We start from the raw sequence: 25,903 nt of genomic DNA on the forward strand, positions 1-25,903 counted from the left end.
ATTAGAGCTACATAAAAAGACCATTTCAGTATCAAGGCCAGATTGATCCGAGAATGCATGAGATAAAAGGATTAGTATCAAAATTAATAACTCAATGAATGGATGCTCATTGGAAAAATAGCTGTAACAGCACGGTTTGTTTATAACACACAAGTCAGCATGGGCAGCTATTGTTAAAGTACCATAATCATCAGGATATAACCAAGTAGGAGCTTCAGTGTAAGACATGACTGAGTATATTATATATTCATACCCAGTTCTGATACCACTAGAACGATTATCATAAAGTCTTAATATTAGACTCTTTCCCAAAGATAAAAAATAAATAGTGAACTGGCACAATAAAATATCACCATTTAAGCACTACTCAAGCTAAGAGAACCACAACATGGTGAAGCATCCTAGTATAGACTGGGAGCCAGTTCTAGTACTGGCTCTAATACTGATTGTATGACTTTGGGAATTTGGCATTAATAAAATTAAATTTATTACTCTAAGCCTCAGTTTCATTATCTGTAAAGTAAATGGGCTGGAGTAGATGAGCTCTGAGGTCAAATCTTTAGAATCTTCCAGTTCTAAAATTCTATAATAATAATTTTTCACTAAGCCCAAATGGCAGCAAGTATGGAGGGGAATCTGTCAATCAACAAGAAAGGGATGAATAGTCAGTCCCATGGCCAAGATCTGTGGGAGGGACCTTATAAGATATCTAATCTAACTGCCTAATTTTTAAATGAAGAAGCTACCAGAAAAGTTTAATTATTTCCCCCAGAGTCATTCAGGTAATAAGTGTCTGAAAAAGGATTTGAACTCAAGTCTGCTTATTCCAAATCCAATATTCTATCTATAGAAACATGTCACCTCACTAGATCCTTCCTGGAGGTTCAGGGTCTTCTTGGTCTGGAAGGCCAAAGCACAAGTTCCTCAAGGACATTATAGATGAAAGGGATGCAGTAATTACTGCCACTAGAATTGTGACTTACCTAAAGGGTCTGTCCTGAGGGAACTAGGTCTCTAGTAGCAGACATAGGATTCCCTGAAGAACATCTGCCATATCTAATTACATGGGGAAAAACAGTTGGGAATATTATGCTTTGTGCATCTATCCACCATCCCCAAGTCCAACAAAAAGAATCCATTGGTTCAATGAAGTAAATAGTGGTACTTGAACCATCTTGAAAAAAATAGTAGATATGTGATCAAATTGCCTAGAAATTTAGAATGCTCAATTTAATAGATTAGAACAGAGATTATAACAAAATAAATAACAATTTCAGAAAATTCTGAAAAATAAAAATAAAATAAAAAATTCTGAAAAATTCAGGAAAACTATCTCAAAGATCATATAGACTAAACATCTAGTCTAAACATTATTCCCCTCATACCATGCCCAGTTTTTAGTTAATTAATGAAGCCCATTCTATTTTGGAATAGCTCTATTTGTCTTATAAAAAGCTTAAATGATCTCATTGTATCTCCTATTGATTACTCCTAATTCTTCCTTCTGGAATCAAACAAAACAAGACTACTTTCTCTTTCATGACAATTCTTCCAATACTTATAGATAGAATGTGCCCCCAACTCACTAATTTTTCACTTCTCCAGACTAAAAACTCCCAATTCCTTCAATTGATTCCCATATGACATGAAGATGAGCCTTTTCCCATTGTGGTTACCCAGCTTCGGGTTCTTTCCAGATTATAAAACTCCTTTCTAAAACTTGCCTGAACTGAATTGAGCACAAATTTTATAATCATGACACTTAAGTCTTTAACCAAATCAATACCTGCTAAAATAAAAAGATATGCTCACTGGTTCAACAAGAACAGACATTTCCTAGAAGAAACAGCTGTTTTCATGCCCTCAGGAAAGACCTATCTTTTAATATAGCATGAAAAACATAATAGGACACTTTACCTAACCCTGCAAACAGCATTTTTCTTTAGTCCCTTACAAATCTTTTTGAGTCATAAGAGATTCATTAAAAATCACAGTACCTCAGTTTTATAAATAGAGCAAACAAATTACCCTTCAAATATTTGCAATCAGAAACCAAAATGGCTACTTCTTTTATAAAAGTCGTAACGATTATGACAACAATGATGATGATGACAACTCACTTGATGAAAGTTACATAACATTGAAGTTTATTGAAAAACAAGATGAGTACATTTACTGATGTCTCAATAAAATAACCTCAATCTCTCCTGCTAGTTCCTTGAGGACTAGGGCTATGTCTTATTCAGCTTTTTATTTTCCAAAGTATTTTCTGCTGTTTAATACATAGTAGTTATTCAATAAATATTTTAAATGAATGAATCAATCTTGAACACACTGACTATAAGTCAAGTCTCTCTATCATGAATAATGGTTTGAGAAAGAAATGGAAGGAAATGAGAATTATCTTCATATTGAGAAAGATAGAAAAAATGGCTAACAAGACATGGAAATGCAAGAGAGGAGAGAAGATAATGCCATGGTGGTACATAGCTACAATCCCTGCTACTAGGGAGGTTGAGCCTGCCAAATGGCATGAGAGAGACTGAGGCTGGTAGATAGCCTGAGTTATCAGGAATTGTAGTTGGCTGAACCAATTAAGTCAGTTGCATGTCTACACTATGGGAGCAAATGGAAGAGGAAGAAAAGAAGCAGGAAAAGGAAGAAGAGGAAGGACAAGAAGAAGAGGAAGAAGGAGAAAAGAGGAAGGAAAGGAAGAGGAAGGGAAGGAGGAAAAGGGAGAAGGAAATTGGGAAAGGAAAAAGGAAGGAGAAAGAGAACAACAAAACAACAAGAAGGACAAGAATAAGAAAAGCCTTCATGCTTTCCATGGTTTGAATTACTAGGCCCAAACTAGAACTTTTGATTGAAAAAAAAAAATCAGATAACTATACTAACAAAGCTACTCACAATGATCTTTGAAAGGACAAGAGAGATACTTAAATATTGGAGGTATGAAAATATTACCCTAATTTTCCTCATAAAGAAGAAAGTATAGTTTACAAATTGTTAACTAATAAGCTTGATTTTGATTCCTGGCAATAAGAGAGAATAGATTATTAAAAAGATGATTTGTAAGCTCTTGGAAATCATTAAGACCCACCATGATTTCATCAAGAAAGGATCATATTAGACTAGACTCATTTCCTTCTTTAATGAGGCTATTTTATTGTTTTATCAGGCAAACACTATAAACATAGTACCTAGATTTCAGTAAAGCATTTGACAAAGTTTCTCATGATAATCTTATTTATGGATGAGGTAGAAAAATGTTGGCTACAGCTTAGTTCAGTGAAGTGCATTCTAGATGAACTGAATATCCAAACTCCTAAGTAGTCATCATTGGATTAATACCAACCTGAAAAGATATGTTTAATGGAGTGCCACAGAAATCTATCCTTATCCCAATCATTTTTATCAATGATATGCATGAAATTACACATGGTATATCACTTTTCCACAAAACATAAAACTGAAAGTGATGGCTAACATGTTGAATGATAGACAGCACACAAAAAGAGCTCAGCAAACTGGAAGTATAGACCAGATTAAATAAGTCCATTAATCAATCAAAAAGCAGTTATCAAGTGCTTACCATTTGCCTAGCACAATGCAGGACAATGGGAATTCAAAAAAAGGAGCAAAAACAGGCCCTGCATTCAAAGAGCCTACCTGCTAATGGAAAGGCAATGCATAAATAACTAATTACATATGTAATAGTTGGAAGACAATCTGAGAAGGGAAAGTATTAACCTAGTTAAGGGTATGGGGGTGGGATGGGGCAGAAGCCTCCTGGAAAAGGTTAAATTTGAACTGAGTGTTGACTGAGCTAAAAGATGGAGATGAGAAGATAGAGCATTCCAGGCATGGGAGACAGCCATTGAAAAGGCTGAGATGGATAATGAAGTGCTGTGTTTGAGGACAAAGATGCTGACTCATAAAGTGCATAGGTAGGGGGCAAAGCTGAGAAGCTATAAAGTATAAGACAACCGGAGAGATAAGAAGAAGCTTTGTTAGCTAGACCTGGGGAGTTGGAGACATGATGGCAGGGAAAAGAAAAGTGAGCTCTCCAAATATTCCATTCCAAACAACTTCAAGACAAATGCCTCAAATCAAATGTTTTGGTGGCAAAGCCAACAAAAGGTCAAGGTGAGACATTTTTCCAGCTCAAGATAATATAGGAAGTTGGAGAGAGATTTGTGACTCAGAAGCAAAATCTGATTTAAAGCCCAAATGGATGAAACAACAATGATGGGACAGTATGATAGAGAAAGAAGTCACAGCAGCAACTTCTGGAGTTTGTAAGCTAAAAATGGCAAAAAGACTGACACATGGTCAGAAAGAGATTACTGGTTCTAGCACAGGACACAAGATCAGATGCTGTTTGACAACTCCCATTGCCTATACCCACCATAGTTCAAGAACAAGAAGAAACATTTTTGGTCAAGAAGAGGTGAGAGCTCTAAAGGGCAACTATTTGGCAGCTGTTGCCTTTATCTTCTTCTAGATCATAGTTCAAAGATGGAGAAAAGTTCTTTTGGTCAAGAAAGAGTGAAAGCTGTGAAGGGCAGTATCACTTCGGTCCCAGGGCATCAGGGACCTTGAGTTACAGAATCACTTCTCAGCCCAGGGGAAGAGAAAACCTGAGGGGCAATATAGATCATAATACTGAAGGAACAAGGATAAAGACTGCGACCAAAATAACAGTGACCACATCTCTCCCCAAATCACATCACATTAGAAGCACTGAAAACTTCCAAACCTTCAGAATTAACTCTGAAAAACAGTGGGAAAAAAACCTGAATCTTGAGACAAAATTCCTCCTCCTCCAGTCACAGAGCACATAACATTAAAATAAAATTCCAAATCAAGAAATAGCCAAGAAAAATGAGCAAACAATAACAAAAGAACCTGACCATAAAAATTTACTATAATGACAAAAAAGAGCAAGACACAAACTTGGAGTGAATCAAGGATGTCCATTATTACCTCTACTGTTCAGTGTTGTGCCAGAAATGATAGATATAGAAATAAGAAGGAAAAGCAATTAAAAGAATAAAAATAAGTAATGAGAAAACAAAATTGTTGCTCTACAAATGAAATTATGGTGGCATACTTAGAGACTTCTAGAGAATCAATTAAAAAAACCAGCCAAACGAATGTTTGTGGCAGCCCTCTTTGTAGTGGCCAGAAACTGGAAACTGAGTAGATGCCCATCAATTGGAGAATGGCTGAATAAATTGCAGTATATGAATATTATGGAATATTATTGTTCGGTAAGAAATGACCAACATGATGATTTCAGAGAGGCCTGGAGAGACTTACACGAAATGATGCTGAGTGAAACAAGCAGGGCCAGGAGATCTTTATATACTTCAACAATAATACTATATGATGATCAATTCTGATGAACCTGGCCATCTTCAGCAATGAGATGAACCAAATCAGTTCCAATGGAGCAGTAATGAACTGAACCAGCTACGCCCAGCGAAAGAACTCTGGGAGATGACTAAGAATCATTACATTGAATTCCCAATCCCTATATTTTTGCCTGCCTGCATTTTGGATTTCCTTCACAGGCTAACTGTACAATATTTCAGAGTCCGATTCTTTTTGTACAGCAAAATAACAGCTTGGTCATGTATACTTATTGTGTATATAATTTATATTTTAATATATTTAACATCTACTGGTCATCCTGCCATCTAGGGGAGGGGGTGGGGGGAAGGTGGGGAAAAATTGGAACAAAAGGTTTGGCAATTGTCAATGCTGTAAAATTACCCATACATATAACTTGTAAATAAAAAGCTATGAAATAATAATTTTAAAAAACCAGCCAAAACAACAACTTCAGCAAAGTTAAAGGATATAAAATAAAGCTATATAAATTATTAGCATTTCTTTATACTACTAAGAAAACTCAGCACAAATAGATAAAATGAAAAATTCCATTCAAAGTAACTGCAGACAATATAAAATATTTAGGAGTCTATTTATCAAGGGAGATTTAGGTATTATATGAACACAAATACAAATACTTTTCACAGAAATAAAGACGGATCTAAACAATTGAAAAAATATTAATTGCTCATACACAGACTAAGCCAATATAATAAAAATGACAATTCTACATCAATTAATTTATTTATTCAGTACTATATGAATAAAACTAACAAAGAATTATTTTACAGTGAGAAAAAAACATCTGGAAGGATAAAAGGTCAAGAATATCAAGAGAATCAATGAAAAAATGCAGGAAAATGGTCTCTGAGTTCAGATTTCAAACTGTTTTACAAAGCAGACATCATGAAAAACAATTTTAATGATAACTAAGAAATAGAGTGAACAGTGAAAAGATTAAGCTCGCAATACAGAGTTGTAAATGGCTACAGTAATCTGGTGTTTGGTAAATACCATCTTTGGGGTAAAAACTCAACATTTCTTTAAAAATTGCTGGGAAAACAAGTCTAGCATAAACTACATATAGAACAATATCTCACTGTATATCTAGATATACAGCGTATATAGATAGATATATCTATAGATATAGATAGATAGATAGATAGATAGATAGATAAAGTTAAAATGGATAAGTGATGTAGACATAATGGATTGTATTATAAATAAATTAAGGGAGTGTAGGAAAATGTACTTGTCAGATATATGGATAAGGGAAAGACTTTGTGACCAAACAAGAGGTAGAGAGTATAATGGGAAGTAAAATAGAAAAATTTGATTCTATAAAATTTTAAAATGTTCATACTAACAAAACCAATGCAGCCAAGATTAGAAGGAAAACAGGAAGCTGAGAGGAGGGAGGAACTTGCCACAAGTTTCTCTGAAAAAGGCCTAATTTCTCAAACATTTAGGGAACTGAGCCCTATTTATAAAAATAATAATCATTCTCCAGTTGACAAACGGTCAAAGGATATGAAGAGGCAATTTTTAGAAGAAGAAATCAAAGCTAACTATAGTCACTTAAAAAAATACTCTGATTAGAAAAATGCAAATTAAAACAATTCTGAGTTTCTTATACCTATCAGATAAAATGATAAACGCTGAAGGTGAAGTGAAAAAACTGGGACATTAATGCACTTTTGGTAGAGTGAACTAGTTCAACCATTCTGAAGAACAATTTGGAATGAAACCCAAAGAGCTATAAAACTGTGCACATCCTTTGACCCAGGAATATCACTACTAGATCTATATTTCAAAGAGATCAAAAGAAAAGTACCTAGTTGTGCAAAAATATTTATAGCAATATATATTTATGAAGGCAAAGGATTGGAAACTAAAGAGATGCCTATTAATTGGTAAACAGCTGAACAAGTTTTAGTATGTGATTGTGAAATAATACTATAGTGCTATGAGAAAAGACTAGCAAGACAGTTTCAGAAAAACCTGGCAAGACTTATATGAACTAATACACAGTGGAGTGAACAGAATCAGGAGCGTACTTCACATAGGATCATCAGTTGTGAGACATTTGGTTATTTTATTGTGGACAAAGACCCAAGACAATTAATTCCCAAGGAACCATGATAAAAAATGGGTCTCTTTCCAAAGAAATAACTGATTAACTCTGAATGCAGATTGAAACATATTACTTTTTACTATCTAAATATTTATTGTTTTTTCTATTTCGTTTTGTAACATGGGTAATATGCAAATATGTTTTACATGGTCTTACATGTATAATCAAAATCAAATTGCTTGACTTTTCATGGAAGAAGGGAAGGCAGCAAGGAAAGGAAGAATTTGGATCTCAAAAAAATTTTTTAATATTATTTTTTTTAAATCTACATGTAATTGAGAAAAACCTAATGAAATAAATAAAAATAATTAAACAAAAAATAAGCTTACATTACAAAGGGCTTTAAATGCCAAACGGAGGGGTTTATATTTGATTCTGGAAAAAAGAATTACTGGATCTCATTGAGCATGAATTAACACAATCAGAACTAAACTTTAGAAAAATTACTTTAGCCACTAAGTAAAAGGAAGACAGAGCCAGGCAGAGACTTGAGGAAGAGTGACTAATTAGAAGGCTGCTGCAGTAGTTCAAGAAGAGGTGATAAGTGCTAAAAGTAAAATGAAGTTTAATATCAAAAAATGTAAAATGCTTTACTTGTGTTTCAAAATTGATCTCACTTATACACAATCAGATAGATAGATCTGGATGGGAAATAGTTCATATGAAAGGATTTGGGATTTTTGCAAACCAGAAGCTCAACATAATTCAACAATATGACTTGGTAAGAAAAAAAGAAAGAAACCAAAATCCAACAATTTTGGTCAGTCAATAAGCATTTGTTAAATGCTTCCTATGAGCTAGGTACTAGGTTATACAAAGTTATAGTTCTTGCCCTCAAAAAGTCTACATTCTAATGGATCATTTTGGTGACCTTCAGCTATATTAAGAGAAAAATGGGGTTCAAAATAAAATATTTTGTATTCATACTCTATTTTGCCTTCATCCGACTATATCTGGTGTTTTTGTTGTTAAGTTCTAGTTATCACCTTTTAGTAAGAACATTAAGATAGTGAAACACATTAAGGGGACAAAACAAGGATGCTAAAGAGGACAAGAATCTGTTGAAAAAACTGGGAATGTTTATCCTAGAGATGAAATGACATAGGTAGAGCATGACATCTGTGCTCAAGAGTTTGCAAGGCTGTCATGTGAAAGAAGCATTGGTCTTAGTCTGCTTGGTCCCAGAGGAGAGAACGAGGTGAAATGAATAAATACAGAAAAAAGGCAAATTTTGTTTTGGTAAAAGGGAAAAAATGGCTTAACCAATAAAGTTGTCCAAAAGGGGAATGAAGTGGATCCAAAATTAACAGTCATCAATCACCATTACTATTACTACCTCACATTTTTATTCCCCTTTGAGGCTTCCAAGGGATTTTTGTCGAGGAAGTCTTAAGCTTCATCTCCAAGAACAAAATGGAGCTCAATTGATTGATGAAGTTTTGTCACACAAAAATAAGACAGAAACTGAATGAGCATATAAGGGAAATTATAGAGGAGATCTTTATATTAAGGATTCTCTATAGTATAGATTGGACCAGATGACTTCTGAGATCTTTTCCAACTCTGGGGTTTTCTTATAATGCACTAACTATGCAGATGCTGATCTTCTCACCCCATCAAGGTGTTAATTGTTACTGAAATAAGAAATGGTCTCTGAGTTAGTGTTGGAGTGGGAATAGAGCGAGGTCTTTCTTACCTTTACTTCTCACTACAAATAGAAAAAAAAGACTCATAAATATGCATAAATATGAGTACAAACAATCCATGTACCCATGTGCTTCAGCAACCATCAAAAGCCAAAGAAGGAATGCACAAAGCAAAAGCAACAAGCTATATTGCATCATAAAGCCACAAGTATGCGACCACTGTGAATTCTTTTCAGTCTATCCACAATTTTGTTTATTTGTGGATAATCTACCATAACAATAAAATTGTTCCACAGTAGAGGCAGCACAATGGAGAGGACATATTACTAGGCTTGGAGTCTGAAAGATCTGCATTCAAAGCTTGCCTCAAATACTTACCTGATTACAGCAAAATCATTTAGCCTCTCTGAGATTCATGCTAAATTGTTAAAAATGAGTTGAAATCTGGGTTAGGAGAGTGTTCTAATATGGGAAAAATCATAATACATACAGTTTATAAATCACAAATATGGACAAAATCATAAGTACATACAATTTATAAATCACATTTACATACATAGAATCAGAGAATCTCAAAATTGGAAGAGAACCCTGAAATCATCCAGTTTAACCTATATCTAAATCTTTTTTCCTAAATTTTTTTTATTCCTGGTATTTTCACAGTGCTTGACATAATAAAGGCTTAATAAATGAATGATCATCCAGTCTCCTCTTGAAGATCTTCAGTGATGAAGAATCTTACTACTTCCTGAAACAACCAAAAAAAAATTTTCCATTCATTTATAAATAAGACATATGCATCTATATTTAAATATAGTATGTTAAAGATTTTTTTAAAACTATCATAAACATTAGAGGAAAGAGTATGGTGCAGCAGAAAGAGTCCTTTTTTTGGACCAGGAAACCAAGGTTTCAATTTCATTTTCGACATTTGCTAGCTATGTGATTTGAATCAAATAATTTCCTCTCTCTAATCCTCAACATTCTCTCTTACAAAATGGAAATAATATCTATATTACTTGCCCTATTGTTAGTAAAGTAGTTTGTAAATTATGAAATGCTATAAAAGTGAGGTTTACTATTATTATAAGTGAACATTAGCAGGAAACCAAGAATAATCATTAATGAGACAATGAGTGATGTTTAGGATTAAGTGAGAAAATTCTACCTGATGTTCAGGAGATAATATTATGTGGCAGTCTTTATCATCAATGAAATTTAGAGTTCTGTGAACTAAATACTTATTGTATCTTCAGAAGAGAAAAGATAATAGCTAAAATTTTGAGCATTTTCTTTTACCCCACCTAGTCTACTATAATATTCTCTGATATTGCACCTACTCTTTGTACCTACAAACAGAACTCTTATCTCTCTCCAATCCATCTTACACAGCACTGCCAAATTTATCTTTTATAAACATAGATCTGCCCATATCATTCCTCTGCTCAAAACCTTCTCTATTATATAAAATGTAAACTTCAGACTCCTTGACAAAATCCAAAAGGACCTCCACAATCTTGCTTTTCCAACTTAGCTAGACAGAACTGCTTCCCATTCTCCATACTGGTCCTGTACTCTCATCCTTCCATGCCTTTGTTCATAATCTTCTTATAACAAGAATGCCATCCCCTTGAACAGGAGTACAAGCTACTGAACTCCTACTTTCCCTGAATGCCAATTGATAATGACTTTGTCCCAGCCACTCTTGTTATCACATAGCATTTCTCTGACACTTTGCCATTCTTATTATCATTTTGTATTATTTATATATCTCTCATAAATCTCTTTATTCAAATATGAGCTCCATGTGGGCAAGGACCATGTATTTTCTACTCCCAGCACCATTGACAATATTCTGGCACATAGTAGGCACATAATAAAAATTTATCATTGAAGTTGTTTAATTTTATCCCATAAAACATCTCCTGTACAGAACATAAGAGCCATCAACCAAAAGCTTTTGTTTTATTGGCATCCACCAATTTTTACACACCCACAATATGAACAGCGTGCATTTGTCCCTTCATTTCCTAAATCAAATGTCTCTGTTGCCAAATATTTTTATTCATTGAAAATTACAATAAATTAGTGGTTTAGGGATTTTTATTTGCTTTCCCTTCCATTTTCATCCTGCACCATAACACTGATGATGACAGAAAGTCAATTCCTAGTGCTAAACTACTAATAATTTAGCCACACAAAACACATTGCTAACACCATTACTCTGCATAACTTTAAAGAACAGGAGGGTGAATCATTAGGTGGCCACAAATTGATGGAATTATTCCATAAATACCACCCATTTCCCTTGGCTCTGAATCTATGTCTCTCCAATCTCCAATCCTGAACCTCATTTTGTTTCCAAGTAAACTTTTCTCCTCTTACATAAGGATATAAGTAGGAACAGGATCAGAGTATTCTAGGAGGTCAGGATTGAAGGAAGGTTCAATATATATATCTGGAGTCAGCAAACCCAGAATGAAGCCAAGAGTCAAGAGCAAGTCAAGAGTTGGAGATTTAGGAATTCAAGAAAGTGTCTCAGTAGTGCAAAATATCTACATCAGGCCAAGAATATGAGAATTAGAAAATCGAAGCAAGAGAATGGCCATAAATTAAGCATAGTTTTTCTCAATTGCAGAATTTTAAAGCTGTAAATAAACTTAGAAATCACCTAATTTAACTCCCTCATTTTTCTTGATAAACAAATTAAGCCAAGAGATACTAAAAGACTTTTTCAAGATCATAGAGTAAGTAACAGAGCTAGAACCAAAACATAGGTCTTCCAGTCTAGTACTTTTTCCAACAAAGGCTCCCAACCTGTTTCAGTATGAAGACCCATATTTAACATCATAGATACTTATGTGACACTTGTTGCAGCTTTAGTATTCATTGATTGAAGAAAAACTAATGCAAAAAATCTACTTATGAATTCAGTAACACTTTAAAATGAATCTGTATTGTATTAATCTTACAAGCATCTACATTTTTGTTCTAGATTTATGATATCATAAATGGGAAGAGAAGCATTCATACTCTAGAAACTCCCTGGATCAATGTAGATCAGCACATATGATATTTACAGCTTTGATAGAGTTGCTTAGGCACTAAAGGGTTAAATGAATTGCCCATGGACATGTAGCTAGTATATTCAAGAGACAGGAACCTCTTTGTCAAAAAAGACTGATAGAATCTTAGAAAAGTTAGATATGATATGATAGATTGCTGGAAAATACTGAATATGAATAGAGAATAATATATGTTTTTCTCAGCCATATATGATACTTTCACAAAAATTGACCATGTAGTAGGACATAAGAAGCTCACAAACAAATGCAGAAAACCACACATATTAAACTCATTCATTGGGATCATAATGCAATAAAAATTATATTTAATGAGGGACTCAATAAATAAATTAAAATTAATTAGAAACTGAATAATCCTAAAGAATGGCGAGATCAAAGAACAAATCTTAGAAATAATCAATAATTTTATCAAAGCCTGAGACAACACTGAGACAATGTTCTAAAACTTATGGGATGCAACCAAAGCAGTATTTAAGGAAAATTTCACACCTCTAGAAACTTACATCAGTAAAAAAGGAGAAAGTAAATCACTAAATTGAGTATGCAACTAAAAAATTAGGTAAAGAGCAAGTTTCAAATTCTCATTTAAACACCAAAATAGAAATTCTTCAATCAAATGAGAGATTAAATATAATTGAAAGGTTTTTTAATTGGACTAATCAACAAATTTGGGAGCTGGTTTTGTTGGGGGAACAATAAACAAATAAACCATTGGCTAATATGATTTCTTTAAAAAAAAAAAAAAAAGGAAAAAATCCAAATTAACAGTATTAAAAACAAAAAGGTTGAATGCAGAACCAATGAAAATGAAATTAATGCAATTATTAGGAATTATTCGGCCCAATTATATGCCAATAAAACTGACAATCTAAATGAAATGGATAAATATTTATAAGAATACAAATTGACCAGATTAATAGATGAGCAAATAGAATACTTAAATAACTTCATATCATAAAAAGAAATTGAATAAACTATCAATGAGCTCCCAGGAGCAAAGAGGAAAAAGGATGGGGAGAACTCAAGACCAGATGGATTCACAAAAGTATTCTACCAAATATTTAAAAATCAATTAATTCCAATATTATGTAAATTGTTTCAAAAAATAGGTTTTTTTAGAGTACCAAATTCTTTGTGTGATAAAATATGATTTTGATACCCTAAACCAGGAAGAGCAAAAATGGAGAAAAAAAGCTATAGACCAATTTTCCTAGTGAATATTGACATACACAACAATAAATAAATAAGATAATAGAAAGATTTTATCACCATATCAATAATCGATTACAAATTGATACAAAGTTGTGGATCATCAAAATTTCTAAATATTTCCCAAAATATAGCAGAAAAAGAGAGAAAGATAAATTCCATTTAAAAGTACTGTAGATTAGAATTTCTAAATATTACCCCCAAAAAAATACAGCAGGAAAAGATAGAAAGCTAAATTTCATTTAAAAGTACTGTAGATTCTTGAGAATCTACTTACCATGATATACAGGAACTATGTGAATACCATACACTTCCCACAAATAAAGATAAACCTAAATAACTGGAGACATATTCATTAGCCATGGATAGGCTAAGCAACCTAAATTAATTTACTTATTCAGTGTCATACTAATCAAACTACCAAAAAATTGCTTTACAGAGCTAGAAAAAAAATAGCAAAATTCATCTGGAAGAACAAAAAGTTAAGATTGCCAAGAAATTCAATAGAAAAAAATTAAGAAAGGGGCCTATCAGTACCTGATCTTAAACTATGTTACAAAGCTATAAACATCAAAAACAATTTGGTACTGAGGAAGAAATGAAGCAGTTGATGCATAGATTTGTACACAATATACAGAAGTAAATGCGCACAACAGCCTTGTAGTTGATAAACCCAAAGAGCCCAACCTAGGAGGCAAGAACTTACTATTCAACAAAAACATCTGGGAAAATTTTAAATAGTGTGGCAGAAACTGGGCATTTACCAATATCTCATGCTGTGTAGCAGGATATAGTCAAAATGGGTACATGATTTGGACATAAAGAATACTATTATTAACAAATTAGTAGAGTATAGAAGAAAATACTTGTCAGAAATATGAAGAGGGGAAAAGTTCATGACCAAACAAGACATAGAAAGATTCAAAGGAGATAAAATTGATCATTTTGATTGCATAAAATTACACAGAAAACTAATGCTACCAAAATTAGAAGAAAAACAAAATAAAAACTGACATAATTAAGGAATGGCTCCCATTTTTATACATTTTGAAAAATTATATAGAGAACTAAACCAAAATGTATAAAAATAGGAGCCATTCCCCTATTGAGAAATAAACAAAGTTATGAACAGGCAGTTTCCAAAGGAAGAAATCAAAGCTCATTAACAGTCATTTGAAAAAAATGCTCTAAATCACTAATAAATGAAGAAGTGAACATTTTTTCCAGTTTTTAGATTTGTAAGAAATGAAAATTTAAACAACTTTGAGGTACTACTATCTCATACTCATCAAATTGCCTAGAATGACAGAAAGGAAAAATGAAAAATATTGAGGGGAATGTGAGAAATTAAGTACATTAATCCACTATTGATGGAAGTATGAACTGGTCCAGCCGTTGTGAAGTACAATTTAGAACTATGCCCAAAGGGCTATTAAACTGGATATAATATTTGACTCAGCAATATGGCTAAAAAGTTTATACTCCAATGAGGTCAAAGAAAAAAGAAAAGTTCCCCTACATATAAAAATATTTATAGCAACTTTTTTTCTAAAGAATTGGAAAGTAGGGACATGTTCATTAATTGATTAATTGGATTATTAATTGGATAATGGCCAAATGAGTTATGTTATATATAAAATACTACTTTGCTATTACAAATAATGAAAGGTATATTTTCAGTAAAACTTGGGAAGACTTATATGAATTGATGCAAAGTGAAGTGAGCAGGACCACGAGAACAATTTACATAGTAACAACAATATTATAAAGATAATCAACTGTGAAAGAATGGGTAATTCTGATCAATATAGTAATCTACCACCACCATAAAATATTTGTGATAAATTCTCCAGATAGAGAACTGATGGACTCAGAGTACAGAATGAAATATTTTTCTTTATTTATTTTTCTTTCTTTTTTCTCTCATAACATCACTAATGCAGAAATATTTAGTATGATATTAAGTATGATGGTATCATATTTCTTGGTTATGTATGACTTGGTAAGTATGATGGGTATCAAACTTCTTGCTATCTCAATGGATAGGAGAAGAGGTAGAAGAAGGGAGAGAATTTGAAAGTAAAAATAGGAATTTTAACTAAAAAAAGAACTTTGGGGTTTTCTTTTTCCTTTTGCCCAAGGGATCACCAAATTCTGCCAAGCCCTAACATCTCTAGCATCTCTTATATTTATTCCTTCTGCTCCACTTTTATAGTCACCACTCTAAAACAGAACTTTATCAATCATAGGTTATTGCTAAGCTAATGTTCTTACCTCAATTCTCCTATTTCTAATCCATCCTACACACAGCTTAGGGACTTTTTCCAACAAAGACTATTTTCATCATGTCATTCCTCTGTTCAGAAACCTATGATTTCTTTCTATTCATCAGGGAGAAAAAACTAAACTCTTCAGTCTAGTAGGTACCTCATCAACATATTTCCCACTCTAGTAGTTTAACTTCTTTATTTTTATATCCCATTAGAATTCTCACTTTTAATCAACAGTTGCTCCTACTTCTCAAACCCATCTTGCTCCTCTACTTTTATAAATTAGCCAACTATATAAAATTCTCCTTATTAAATGATTACAATGTTGGGCTAAGTGCTGTGGGGCAAGGGGAGAGAAGGGAACATAATTTGAGATGTCAGAAACCCATAAACAGTTAAACTTTGAAATTGACAAAAAGCTGTGGAATATATGGTAAAAGAGCTGTCGATAGGAAACATATGCTTATTGTCAAATTGATGATATAAATAAATAAAACAGCTTTGTTATTGTTAAATCTCCACGATCTTATTTGGGTTTTCCTGGCAAAGATGCTGGAATAACTTGCCATTTCCTTCTCTAACGCATTCTACAGATGTAGAAACTAAGGCAAGCAGAATTAAGTGATTTTCCCAGAATCACAGAATTAGTAAGTATCTGAGACTACATTTGAATTCAGAAAAATGAATATTACTGACAGCAGCCCAGCACTCTGCACTATGGCAATATTTAGATATCCCATATAAACAAAAAGTGCTACAGAGAGAGAGGGGAGGGGAGAAGGGCGAGAGGAGAGGAAGGGGAGGAAGAAGAGAGGGGGAGGGAGGAAGGGAAGAGGAGAGTAAGAAGAAGGGAGAGGGGGAAGGAGGGAAAAGGGAAGGAAAGGAAGAGTTAGGGAGGGGGGAAGGAAGAGAAGGAATGGAGAGGGGAGGGGGGAAGGGGAAAGAGAGAGGAGGAGAGAGAGAAGGTATAGAGGGTGAGAGTGAGAGAGAGAGGAAGAGAGAGGAAGAGAATTTCTTTCCAAAATGATGGGTCAGCTAGGATGTGAGTTGAGTTTTGAAGGATGGTTAAAATTCAAATGGAAAAGGCATTCCAGGGCTGGGAGGAAAAGTCTTGGACAAAATGATCTCTAATCTCCTTTCCAGTTCTAAATCAATGATTCTAGGAAAGATGAGAGTAAATGCACTAAAGTAAGAAAGTACAAGGGTATTTGTTCAGAAAGAGGGAGGAACCAATTTGGCTAAAACAGAGGGCTCTGAAAAAGTAGTGTGAATAAGGCACAAAGGTAGATTTGAGCCAGACTGTCCTTAAATGCCACCCCAATGATTCTGTTCTTTATCTTATAGGCAATGGGAGCCTCTCAAGATTTTTAAAGTGATGTTTTAAGAGAAATCTGGCAGTACTCTGTAGAATGAATGGGAGGAGGAAACAGAGGCTAGAGTCAGAAAACCAAATATTAGATTATAGCAATTGTCTAGATTATGGCAATTTAGACCTAGAAGGGCATTTAGGTGATGCCATAGTGCTCAGAGCTCCAGGCTTGAAGAGAAGAGTTCAAATCTGGCCTCATATATTTATTATTTTAACCCTATTTGTTTCATTTTCCTCATCTGTAAAATGATCTGGATAAGGAAATAGCAAACCATTTTAGTATCTTTGCCAAGAAAACCCCAATGGACCAAGAAAAAAGACAACAATTTTCCAGGAATAAAATAAAAAATAAAAATAAAAATAAAAAATTTTATCACCTCATGCTTTTCTTTGTGCTATTTTTCCCTTCCTCTGGCCTAACTTAGAATTTGTCTAAACTTCTTTTACATGCTTGTTGGGTTTTATTTTAGATTAAGTTTTTTTTGTCTGTATCAGTAATTAGTCAATAATTAAAAAAAGGAATCTATAAATCTATACTCTTTTTAGAGGTAGTCTAGCAGAAACTAAACATGGATCTACCATGTATATACCTTGAGCTACTGTACCATTGCCTATATAATTTTGGAGAAAAGGATGTTTTATATGAATTATTATTTTTTGATATGTCAACTTGTCCTCTTACCATTAAATTCAGTGAGACAGGAAGCAAAGTACGCTGCATGACCTTGAATCTAGTCCTGAATCTCAAATGAAATAGGCAAATGATAATGAGTTAGTAATTGATCTTCCATGGGCCTCAGTTTCACTCAATAAACTAAGGGTACTGGACTAGCTATAAAGTCCCTTACCACTTTGGGCCTCAGTTCCTCACCCATCAAATAACAGAATCAGACTAGATAATCAAGACTATGATCTTATGACCCAGTCATTAAAATAGAGCAGTCCATTCCCAATGTTCTATACCAATAATGTCAAACTCAAATAGAAAAGGCTCCCTGCTGGACACCTACTGACTTTAAAAAAAAAACACAAATTAACATTAATTATGCTATGTTGTATTTTTATTTATTTTGTTTAAAATTTCCCAATTACATTTATTTAAAAACCTAGTTCAAACTACATGCTATCTACTGGCTTGAGTTTGACACTTCTGATCTATAGTCATTTGAATTAGCTATAATCTCAATTCATGATCTGAGTATACCATTAGGTAATTCATTTTACTTCACAATGCCTCAATTTCCTTTTCTGAAAAAGGAGAGGGTTGGACTAAATAAATGACTTCCAAATTCCCATCCAGATTTAAATCTATTAAATTTTTGGTAATGTGCATGACCAAATAGTAATAGATGCATTTAGATGGCATTTCACAGCTCACAAGGGGTTATATAAATATTGTTTCTAGTTTCATACAGCCTTGGTATGGTAGTAGCAGCATCTTATATCTGGTACAGTGCTTTAGAATTCCTAAATCCTTTTCATCACAAAAGGTTCCCATTTTTTAGATGGGGTGTTTGAGGCCCAGAAAGGCATTTCAATGATTTAATAAAAATGATAGACCTCAGAAAGATGATATTGTGAATTGTGCAAGATCATACTGTAAGTAGAAGACCTAAGACTCAAACCCAGGCTTTCAAACTCTAAATTCAATAACTCTTCCTCAATATCACAGTTGCCTGTTGATTCTATAACTATTTTTCTTTTTCTCCCTCTTCTCAATAATCTATCCTATACTGCTGTTTTAACAAATCTCTCCATTTTTTAAAAAATATATGTGCAAGATTATTTGATGATCAATTCTGACAGACATGGCTCTTTTCAACAGTGAGGTGATTCAGGCCAGTTATAATGGACTTGTGATGGAGAGAACTATCTGCACCCAGAAGAAGGACTATAAAAACTGAGTAGGGCTCACAACATAATATTTTCACTTTTGTTGTTGTTTGCTTGTTTTTTGTTTTCTTTCTTATTTTTTCCTTTTTGATCTGATTTTTTGTGCAGCACGATATTTGTAGAAATATGTATAGAAGAATTGCATGTGTTTAACATATATTGTATTATTTGTTGTCTAAGGCAGGGAGTGAAGAAAAGAGAGAGAAAAAAATGTGGAACATCAAGTTTTGCAGTGGTGAATGTTGAAAACTAACTGTGTATATATTTTAAAAATAAAATAAAATGTGTGTCTTTAAAAATGTATGTGCAAGCTGAAAATTCATTTTGAAAGTATATGTGGAATAGTTAAATTGGAAAAGAAAGGCTGTCTTAGGGAGCTAGAGAAAAAGACTGCTCACTGCACAGCAAAGCACAATGGGATAATGGCCAGAAACACCAAAACTCAAAACAATAATCCAAGTGAATGACTCACAGTACCTGGTTTCCAAGGAAGCCCAGAGTTAGGCATTAGCTCAAGTCTATTACCACATAAAATTGTACATTACAAAGGTCAAAACAGCTTTTCCAAATTAGTCAGAATAGATTTGTAACAATGAAAATACAAGAAAGGCTGAGAGTTGGAGTGAGGGGTATAAAGGTAATATTGCATCTCTGCGGAAACCACCTATGCAGAATAGCAATTCATCTGTAGTTAATAATCTTAGAAGATTTCCCAGACCTGGAGAAGTTAAACCACTTACTGATGGTCATATAACTAGCACATGTCAGAAGGAGGTCTGAACCTAGCTCTTCAGGTCTCAACTGCAGTTTTTAAGAGATACAAGGACTGCTTATAAAACTAGAAATGATTTGCTCTGAATAAAACTAAACTAATCAGGTTCCTCTGCTCATCCTATGTCTAGAATCAAAATGCATCTAGAAAAAATTAAGGAAATATTTCAATCTTCCCAGTTTGGGAAAAGAAACTCCATTCAGGAGAGATGGCATTCTGCCTCTAGGGCAGGAGTTTTGTGTGTGTGTGTGTGTGTGTGTGTGTGTGTGTGTGTGTCTGTCTGTCTGTCTGTCTGTCTATGTGTGTGTTATGGACCCCTTTAACAGTCTAATAGATCCTATGAATCCCTTTTCAGAATAATGTTTTAAGTGCATAAAATAAAATATGTAGACTTGCAAAGAGAATCAATTATATGAAAATGCAATTATCAAAATACAGAAGAAAGAAAAGCAAGGTTTCAGATTCCAGGTAAAGAAACGTTTTCTCTAAGGTCTTCAAATAATCAGTGGCTTGTCAAGTCATCAGAAGTCTAGAATCAGTCTTTCCAATTTGTAAGGGAGGACTAGAGATACAAAGAAACAAGTAGAAAACAGAATCAGTGGGGTATGTTTCCTCTTTAATAGATGAAGAACATTCCCAGAAAGATTGTGTTCTTTTAAAAGTATCTTTGTATTTCTTAGAATGTCTGCTAGTAGCATAGAGAATAATTTAAGATCTGACATTTACATGTTTTCAAGCTTGCAAAGTAAGCTTTCTACACATTATTTTATTTATCTTCACAAAAACACTGAAAAAAGTACTACAAGCATTATTATCTCCATTTCACAGCTGAGAAAAGTGAAATTAGGAGAGATTGTGACTTGTCCATGATTATACAACGAGAAAGAATCAACAGCAAGATTCAAACCCAGAACTCATCTGAGCCCAAACACTGCTACTAAATATATTCTATATATAACTACATTTTGTTTAAAATCTACACACATAATAGGAATTATGTTCTGTCCATTCTCATTCAGTCCTGTTGTTTAGGCCAGAAGCCTTTAGAGACCATTACTTAGGTATAAAAGGCACAAAAAGGGGAGGAAAAAGGGATTATAAGACAATTCATCCATGAATTTGTAAGGAAAGTGGCAGCTTCATTAGCTCTGCATTACAGCATACTGTTTAAATGATGTATTTTCCTCAGATTTCTCTTTTATAGACCATTTCCTATCAAGTGCCATTTTCCTAAAAGGTAGGTGATAGCAACTTTTGAAAAATATTCCCTTTAGAAATATTTCATCTCAATGGAAAAAGAGAAAAGAACATTTCACATTTTTCACCCAGTGCAATCCAGAAATTAAGTGGTTTGAATTTTCTGATTTCATCAATCCCTCAGGCTCAACTAAAGTCAAAAACCTCAGATTTAAAAGGGTAGCCAACCATTCTGAGTCAAAATTCCCTATTAAAAAGACTACCTTTCATCTGTGGGGTGACAGCTCATTTATCTTTGGAGCATCTGTTTGTGGCAGTAGCATAGCTCATGTCATGAACAAGACCAAGACTTCAGATGCCCAGTGACACAAGAAACCACCAGAGTATTTGCTAAGGAGAGGCATCCTCCTCCCTTGCTGCCTACATTCTTGTTAAGGCTAAAAGTTAAACCCCCATATTAAGTGAAGAATCTCTTTGGTAAGACTATCACTCAGATGGTGCTCCAAACCTAAACTGATGGTGCCAGAAGAAGAAATATTGTTAGATACTACTGCATATACAAAATAGGATGAGTACACATCTTTTTACCAATTAAATAATGAAAAAAGATTACAAGCACAGCATTTACAGGATGAATTTTTTTTATATCCAATTGTACTTCAGTTGCCTTTAAGGGGACTCAGTCTTACAGGGAATCTTTCAGCCAACACAGTTATCGAGCTACTGTCCTTAGAAATCATGTATATCTTTTGGTGCATCAGGCAACACTCTTACCACAGTTGATAAATATACTCACATTCTTAACTACATTAATTTAAAACTTAACTATAATAATTTAAAACTTTACATTCCAAGCTGGAAGTTAAATTTCAGGTATATGCAGTGCTCATAAAATAATAGCTTCCCCCTCTCCCATCAGAAGCTTCTACTGTAATTATAAAATGACAGAAAGGATTTTTTAAAAAGAAATTTAGTCTCCTAAATGCAGAACTTATTTTTTTCTATAAGAAACCCTTTTCTATCTTTTTTCCATATTTGGTCATTAGAAACCTTGAACAAGCTTAAAAATAACCAAAATGCATCCAACATCAACAATACATAAGTAGCTTTGATTTTCTAAACAGAAAAATGAGAGAAATGTTCATATAGCACAGGAGCTGAGGATCTCTAAAAGAATCATTTTTTCAAATTCTCATAGTTTTGAAATTTTTATGGATTCACCAGATAAGTAAAAAGCAGATCTCATTTTTAAAATTTAATAGCATTTAGTATTCTTCCTAAGGGGGCAAGAACACTTTAAAAACACAAAATTAATTGACAGCAGTTTTTTAATTAACAAGTATTTATTAAGCACCTACTATGTACCAAGCACCGTACTAAAAAAAATAAAAAAGCAAAACCAGTTTTAAGTTCTAAATAATTACATATCAATGCTAAATTATTTGGGAATCAAAAATATCCTCTTTCCCTCCTTATAACTGTCATAGCACTTCTATTTTCATATTTATCATGGAGTAATATACAGTGTATATCTCTCATTTATATATTATCCCCTCTGTGAGAGCTTCATGTAATGCACATGACTGCAGAGACAATATTGTTGTATTTATCCCTCTACTTCCCCCAGTGCCCAACACTGGGCCTTGCATGTAGCAGGTCCTAAATAAATGCTTGAATCAATGAATGATTCCAGTCTTCATGTTCCTAATTTTAAAGATAATTCTAGGTCCAAAGAATTCTAGAATCATAGAATCTTAGTTTTGTAACACTCCTTAAAGATAACTGGGGGTGACTATTTAACCCATACTGGAATGCAGAATCCCTAACACATCATCATTCAATCTTTGCTTGAACACTTCCAGTGATGGGAAGCTCACTACAAATGATCACAAGGGAAATGACACTACAAGGCTGGAGCCAAGAAGTTCTGTTTAGCCAATGATGTAGTCATGAGTATATAGTCTTTTATTTCTAGTGGGAAAACTTGTAATACATGAGCACAATACTACCAATCACTATAAAAGCGTGATGAGAAGAGTATTGTGCTAAATTGACAGATATTAATGCCAAACATTCAGAAAGTTTTGCTTTTGCCGTTTCCCAGAAGATACCTCAGTGAGTACAGACTGGTTCCTGGAGATGGATTGATTATACAAATATTTAGAATTGCAGTCTTTTCTTGACCTATTTTTTTTTTAAATAAACCGTTATTTACTGACTGCTATTGGTCAAAGCACTTAAAAAATAGACCCCTGATGGAAAAGTGAAAGGTTTTTGGGTAGAGGTGAGGAGAAGGAGGGAAGGGGGAAAGAGACAGAGAGAGAGAGAGAGAGAGAGAGAGAGAGAGAGAGAGAGAGAGAGAGAGAGAGAGAGAGAGATACAGAGACAGAGGGAGGGAGAGAATGTGTGTGTGTGTGTGTGTGTGTGTGTGTGTGTGTGTGTGTGTGTGTGTGTGTGTAAGTAAATAGGATAAAACAATTAGACACGTAGTTCCGTATTTTGAAGTTCCACATCTCAATCCTACCCCACAGTCTCGCCAAATCCAGTTACTCCATTGTAGTCTCTCACTGACAGCAACCCCAAAAGGCCAGCGAGGACTTACTTTCACAAGCTAGAAGCTCCTGACCGACGGGGCGGACAGGCTCCTGCTGGCTTTCTGCTTACCTATCAATGCTGATCACACAGAGGGTCATGATCGAAGCCGTGCAGCACATAACGTCCATGGCGATGAAGACGTTGCAGAAAAAGTGTCCGAAGATCCACTTGCCTCCGATGAGGTCCGTGACACTGACGAAGGGCATCACCGCCACGGCCACCGAGAGGTCGGCCAGGGCCAACGACACTATCAGGTAGTTGGAGGGCTGACGGAGCTTCTTGACGAAGCAGACGGAGATCACTACCAGGCAGTTGCCCGCGATGGTGAGCAGAGTGATGAGGGACAGGATGGCTCCGATCACAACTTTCTCAGTGTTGCCATAATTGATCTGCTCCCCACAGCCGGTGTTGTTTCCCGCGGAGAATCCTGGCCCTGGGCTGGCTGTGACCTCCTGGATCACCGGCAGCAGACGCGGCTCCCAGGAGCCCGAGATCATCCCGTCGCCGCCACCGCCACCGCCGCCGCCGTCGGGGCTCAGGTCCCGGAGACCCTGTCCCACCTCCTGGAGTAGGAAAGAGCGAAGGCTACTGTAGTAGCTTGGGTCCGAGACCCCGCCGCCGCTGCTGTTGATGTCCATCACCATGACGGACTGCGCAACCCATGGAGTCCTCCCCTGCGCTCCCTTAACCCTGCGCTCCGGCTACTGCTGGGCGGGGGTCTTCACTTCGCCTCCTGCCAGCAGCCAGGACCAGAGCCCAGAAGCTCAGCCATTTGGAGAGAATGATGAGGGGCACTAAGATAGGGGGCGTTTCATCCTGGCCTCTCCTGGGTAAATCCCCCAGAACCTCGGGGGTCTTTGCGTGCAGCGCCGCACTAATGGCTGTACTCCACCCCTAAAAACCCGGGTTCTGCTAGGATCTACCGACTGTCTGCAGCTCCCACAACTGCTGCTGCCGCTGCAGCTGCTGCTGCTTCTGGTGCCCAAGTGGCCGCCGAGCGAAGTTGCCGCGTCCTGTCCCGCCCCGCCCCTCTCTCCTCCAGCCCCCAGCTCGCAGTAGCCTCGTTCCGCACCGGCCGCACTCCTTCCCGCCCCCAGCTGTCCGTGGCCCCCGCGGGCGGCTGGAAGGAGCGTCTAGTCAAAATAGGCTTTCTATCCTAACCCCTCCATCGCTGCCCGATTTTCTGTACAAAGGAGAATGGGATCTGTGTGCAATCCTGATCTTCCCTGGGATCTCAGGGCTAGAGCCTGGGGGCAGGCAGCCTTTGGGTCAAGGCTGGAGATGCTGTTTTTCTATTGACAACTAACACACTTGGAGAGGCGGGCCCCAATCCTATCACACATAAGGGGAAAACCCATTTTATTTAGTTTCCTGGGGTGGGGGCCTGTATAGAAGTGGGAGAAGGCGAGGAAGCAAATCTTTCATATGTTCAACTCCCCGCATTGAAAAATTGAGAAGAAAGCACAATTACATAAAGACAACGAAATTATATATGTTGAATTTTGGTGTGCCTTTTCAGAGAGGCTGAAAAGGGGGTAGGGGGGAAGAAGAGCCATATGCAGACAGGAGAGGAGAGGAATAAAAAAGGAGAAAAACAGCAAGAAAAAGGGGCCTGGGTTTTTTTTTAATCTATTTATTTCACCTTATTTTGCTACGATGCTTTGTGCACAGTAATCCCTTACTTAATTCTGTAAAAAGTAAGCCCTTTGAGGGGCAAGTCTTCGTCCCTTTATTTTTCTTTCAAATTTTTGACCATGTATAACTTACTATTATCACCTTCAGCAAATTATCTCTCCCCACTGAACTTCACTTTCCTCCTTTACAAAGTGTGAGAATGGAACTTGGTTATCTACATTGTCTTCTACTTGAAATCTTAAGATTCTATACATCAAATTGAATGGAATTGAGAAGGGCAGAACATTTCAGTAGATTCAGACATTGTTTCAGTCAGTCACCCAGTCAATCAGGGTTCCTGAAGCACTTTGTGCCAAGGACTGTTCCTGAGGATACAAAGAAAGGTCTAAAATAGAAAACAAAAGCCACTAAACATTTCCTGTCTACAAGAGCTTATGTTCCATACAGAGTAGATGAAGGTCTTCTTAAAGATGAAGGTATTTGTAGCTGGCAGGATGAAAAGAGAGAGGAGACAGAGACTGAGGCACAGGGAAAGAGAGATTCAGAGACAAATAAAAAAAAGTTGGGGGTGGGAGAAACTGGTGAAGGGATTCCAGGCAAGCCCATACAAATGTATGAAGTTGTGAGATGGAGTATCCTTGATTGAGGAACTGAAGGTGGGCTGTGGTTGCCAGATCCTGGAAGAGGAGGGGAGTATGGA

The 25,903-nt window shown here is 35.4% G+C and overlaps 1 protein-coding gene across 2 annotated transcripts in view; it reads right to left on the reverse strand.

The window, feature by feature from the left end:
* The window catches only part of HTR7 (5-hydroxytryptamine receptor 7), an 82,857-nt gene extending 57,693 nt beyond the window's left edge, over positions 1 to 25,164 (reverse strand). For both annotated transcript variants that reach the window (XM_051981621.1, XM_051981622.1), the window contains exon 1: positions 23,638 to 25,164. In XM_051981621.1, coding sequence (XP_051837581.1) covers positions 23,638 to 24,212 — 575 coding nt within the window. In that variant the 5' untranslated portion in view covers positions 24,213 to 25,164. The remainder of the gene's footprint in view (positions 1 to 23,637) is intronic.
* Positions 25,165 to 25,903: the final 739 nt, after the last annotated feature.

The sequence above is a fragment of the Antechinus flavipes genome, chromosome 2 (genome assembly GCF_016432865.1).
Source record: "Antechinus flavipes isolate AdamAnt ecotype Samford, QLD, Australia chromosome 2, AdamAnt_v2, whole genome shotgun sequence".
Lineage (NCBI taxonomy): Eukaryota > Metazoa > Chordata > Mammalia > Dasyuromorphia > Dasyuridae > Antechinus > Antechinus flavipes.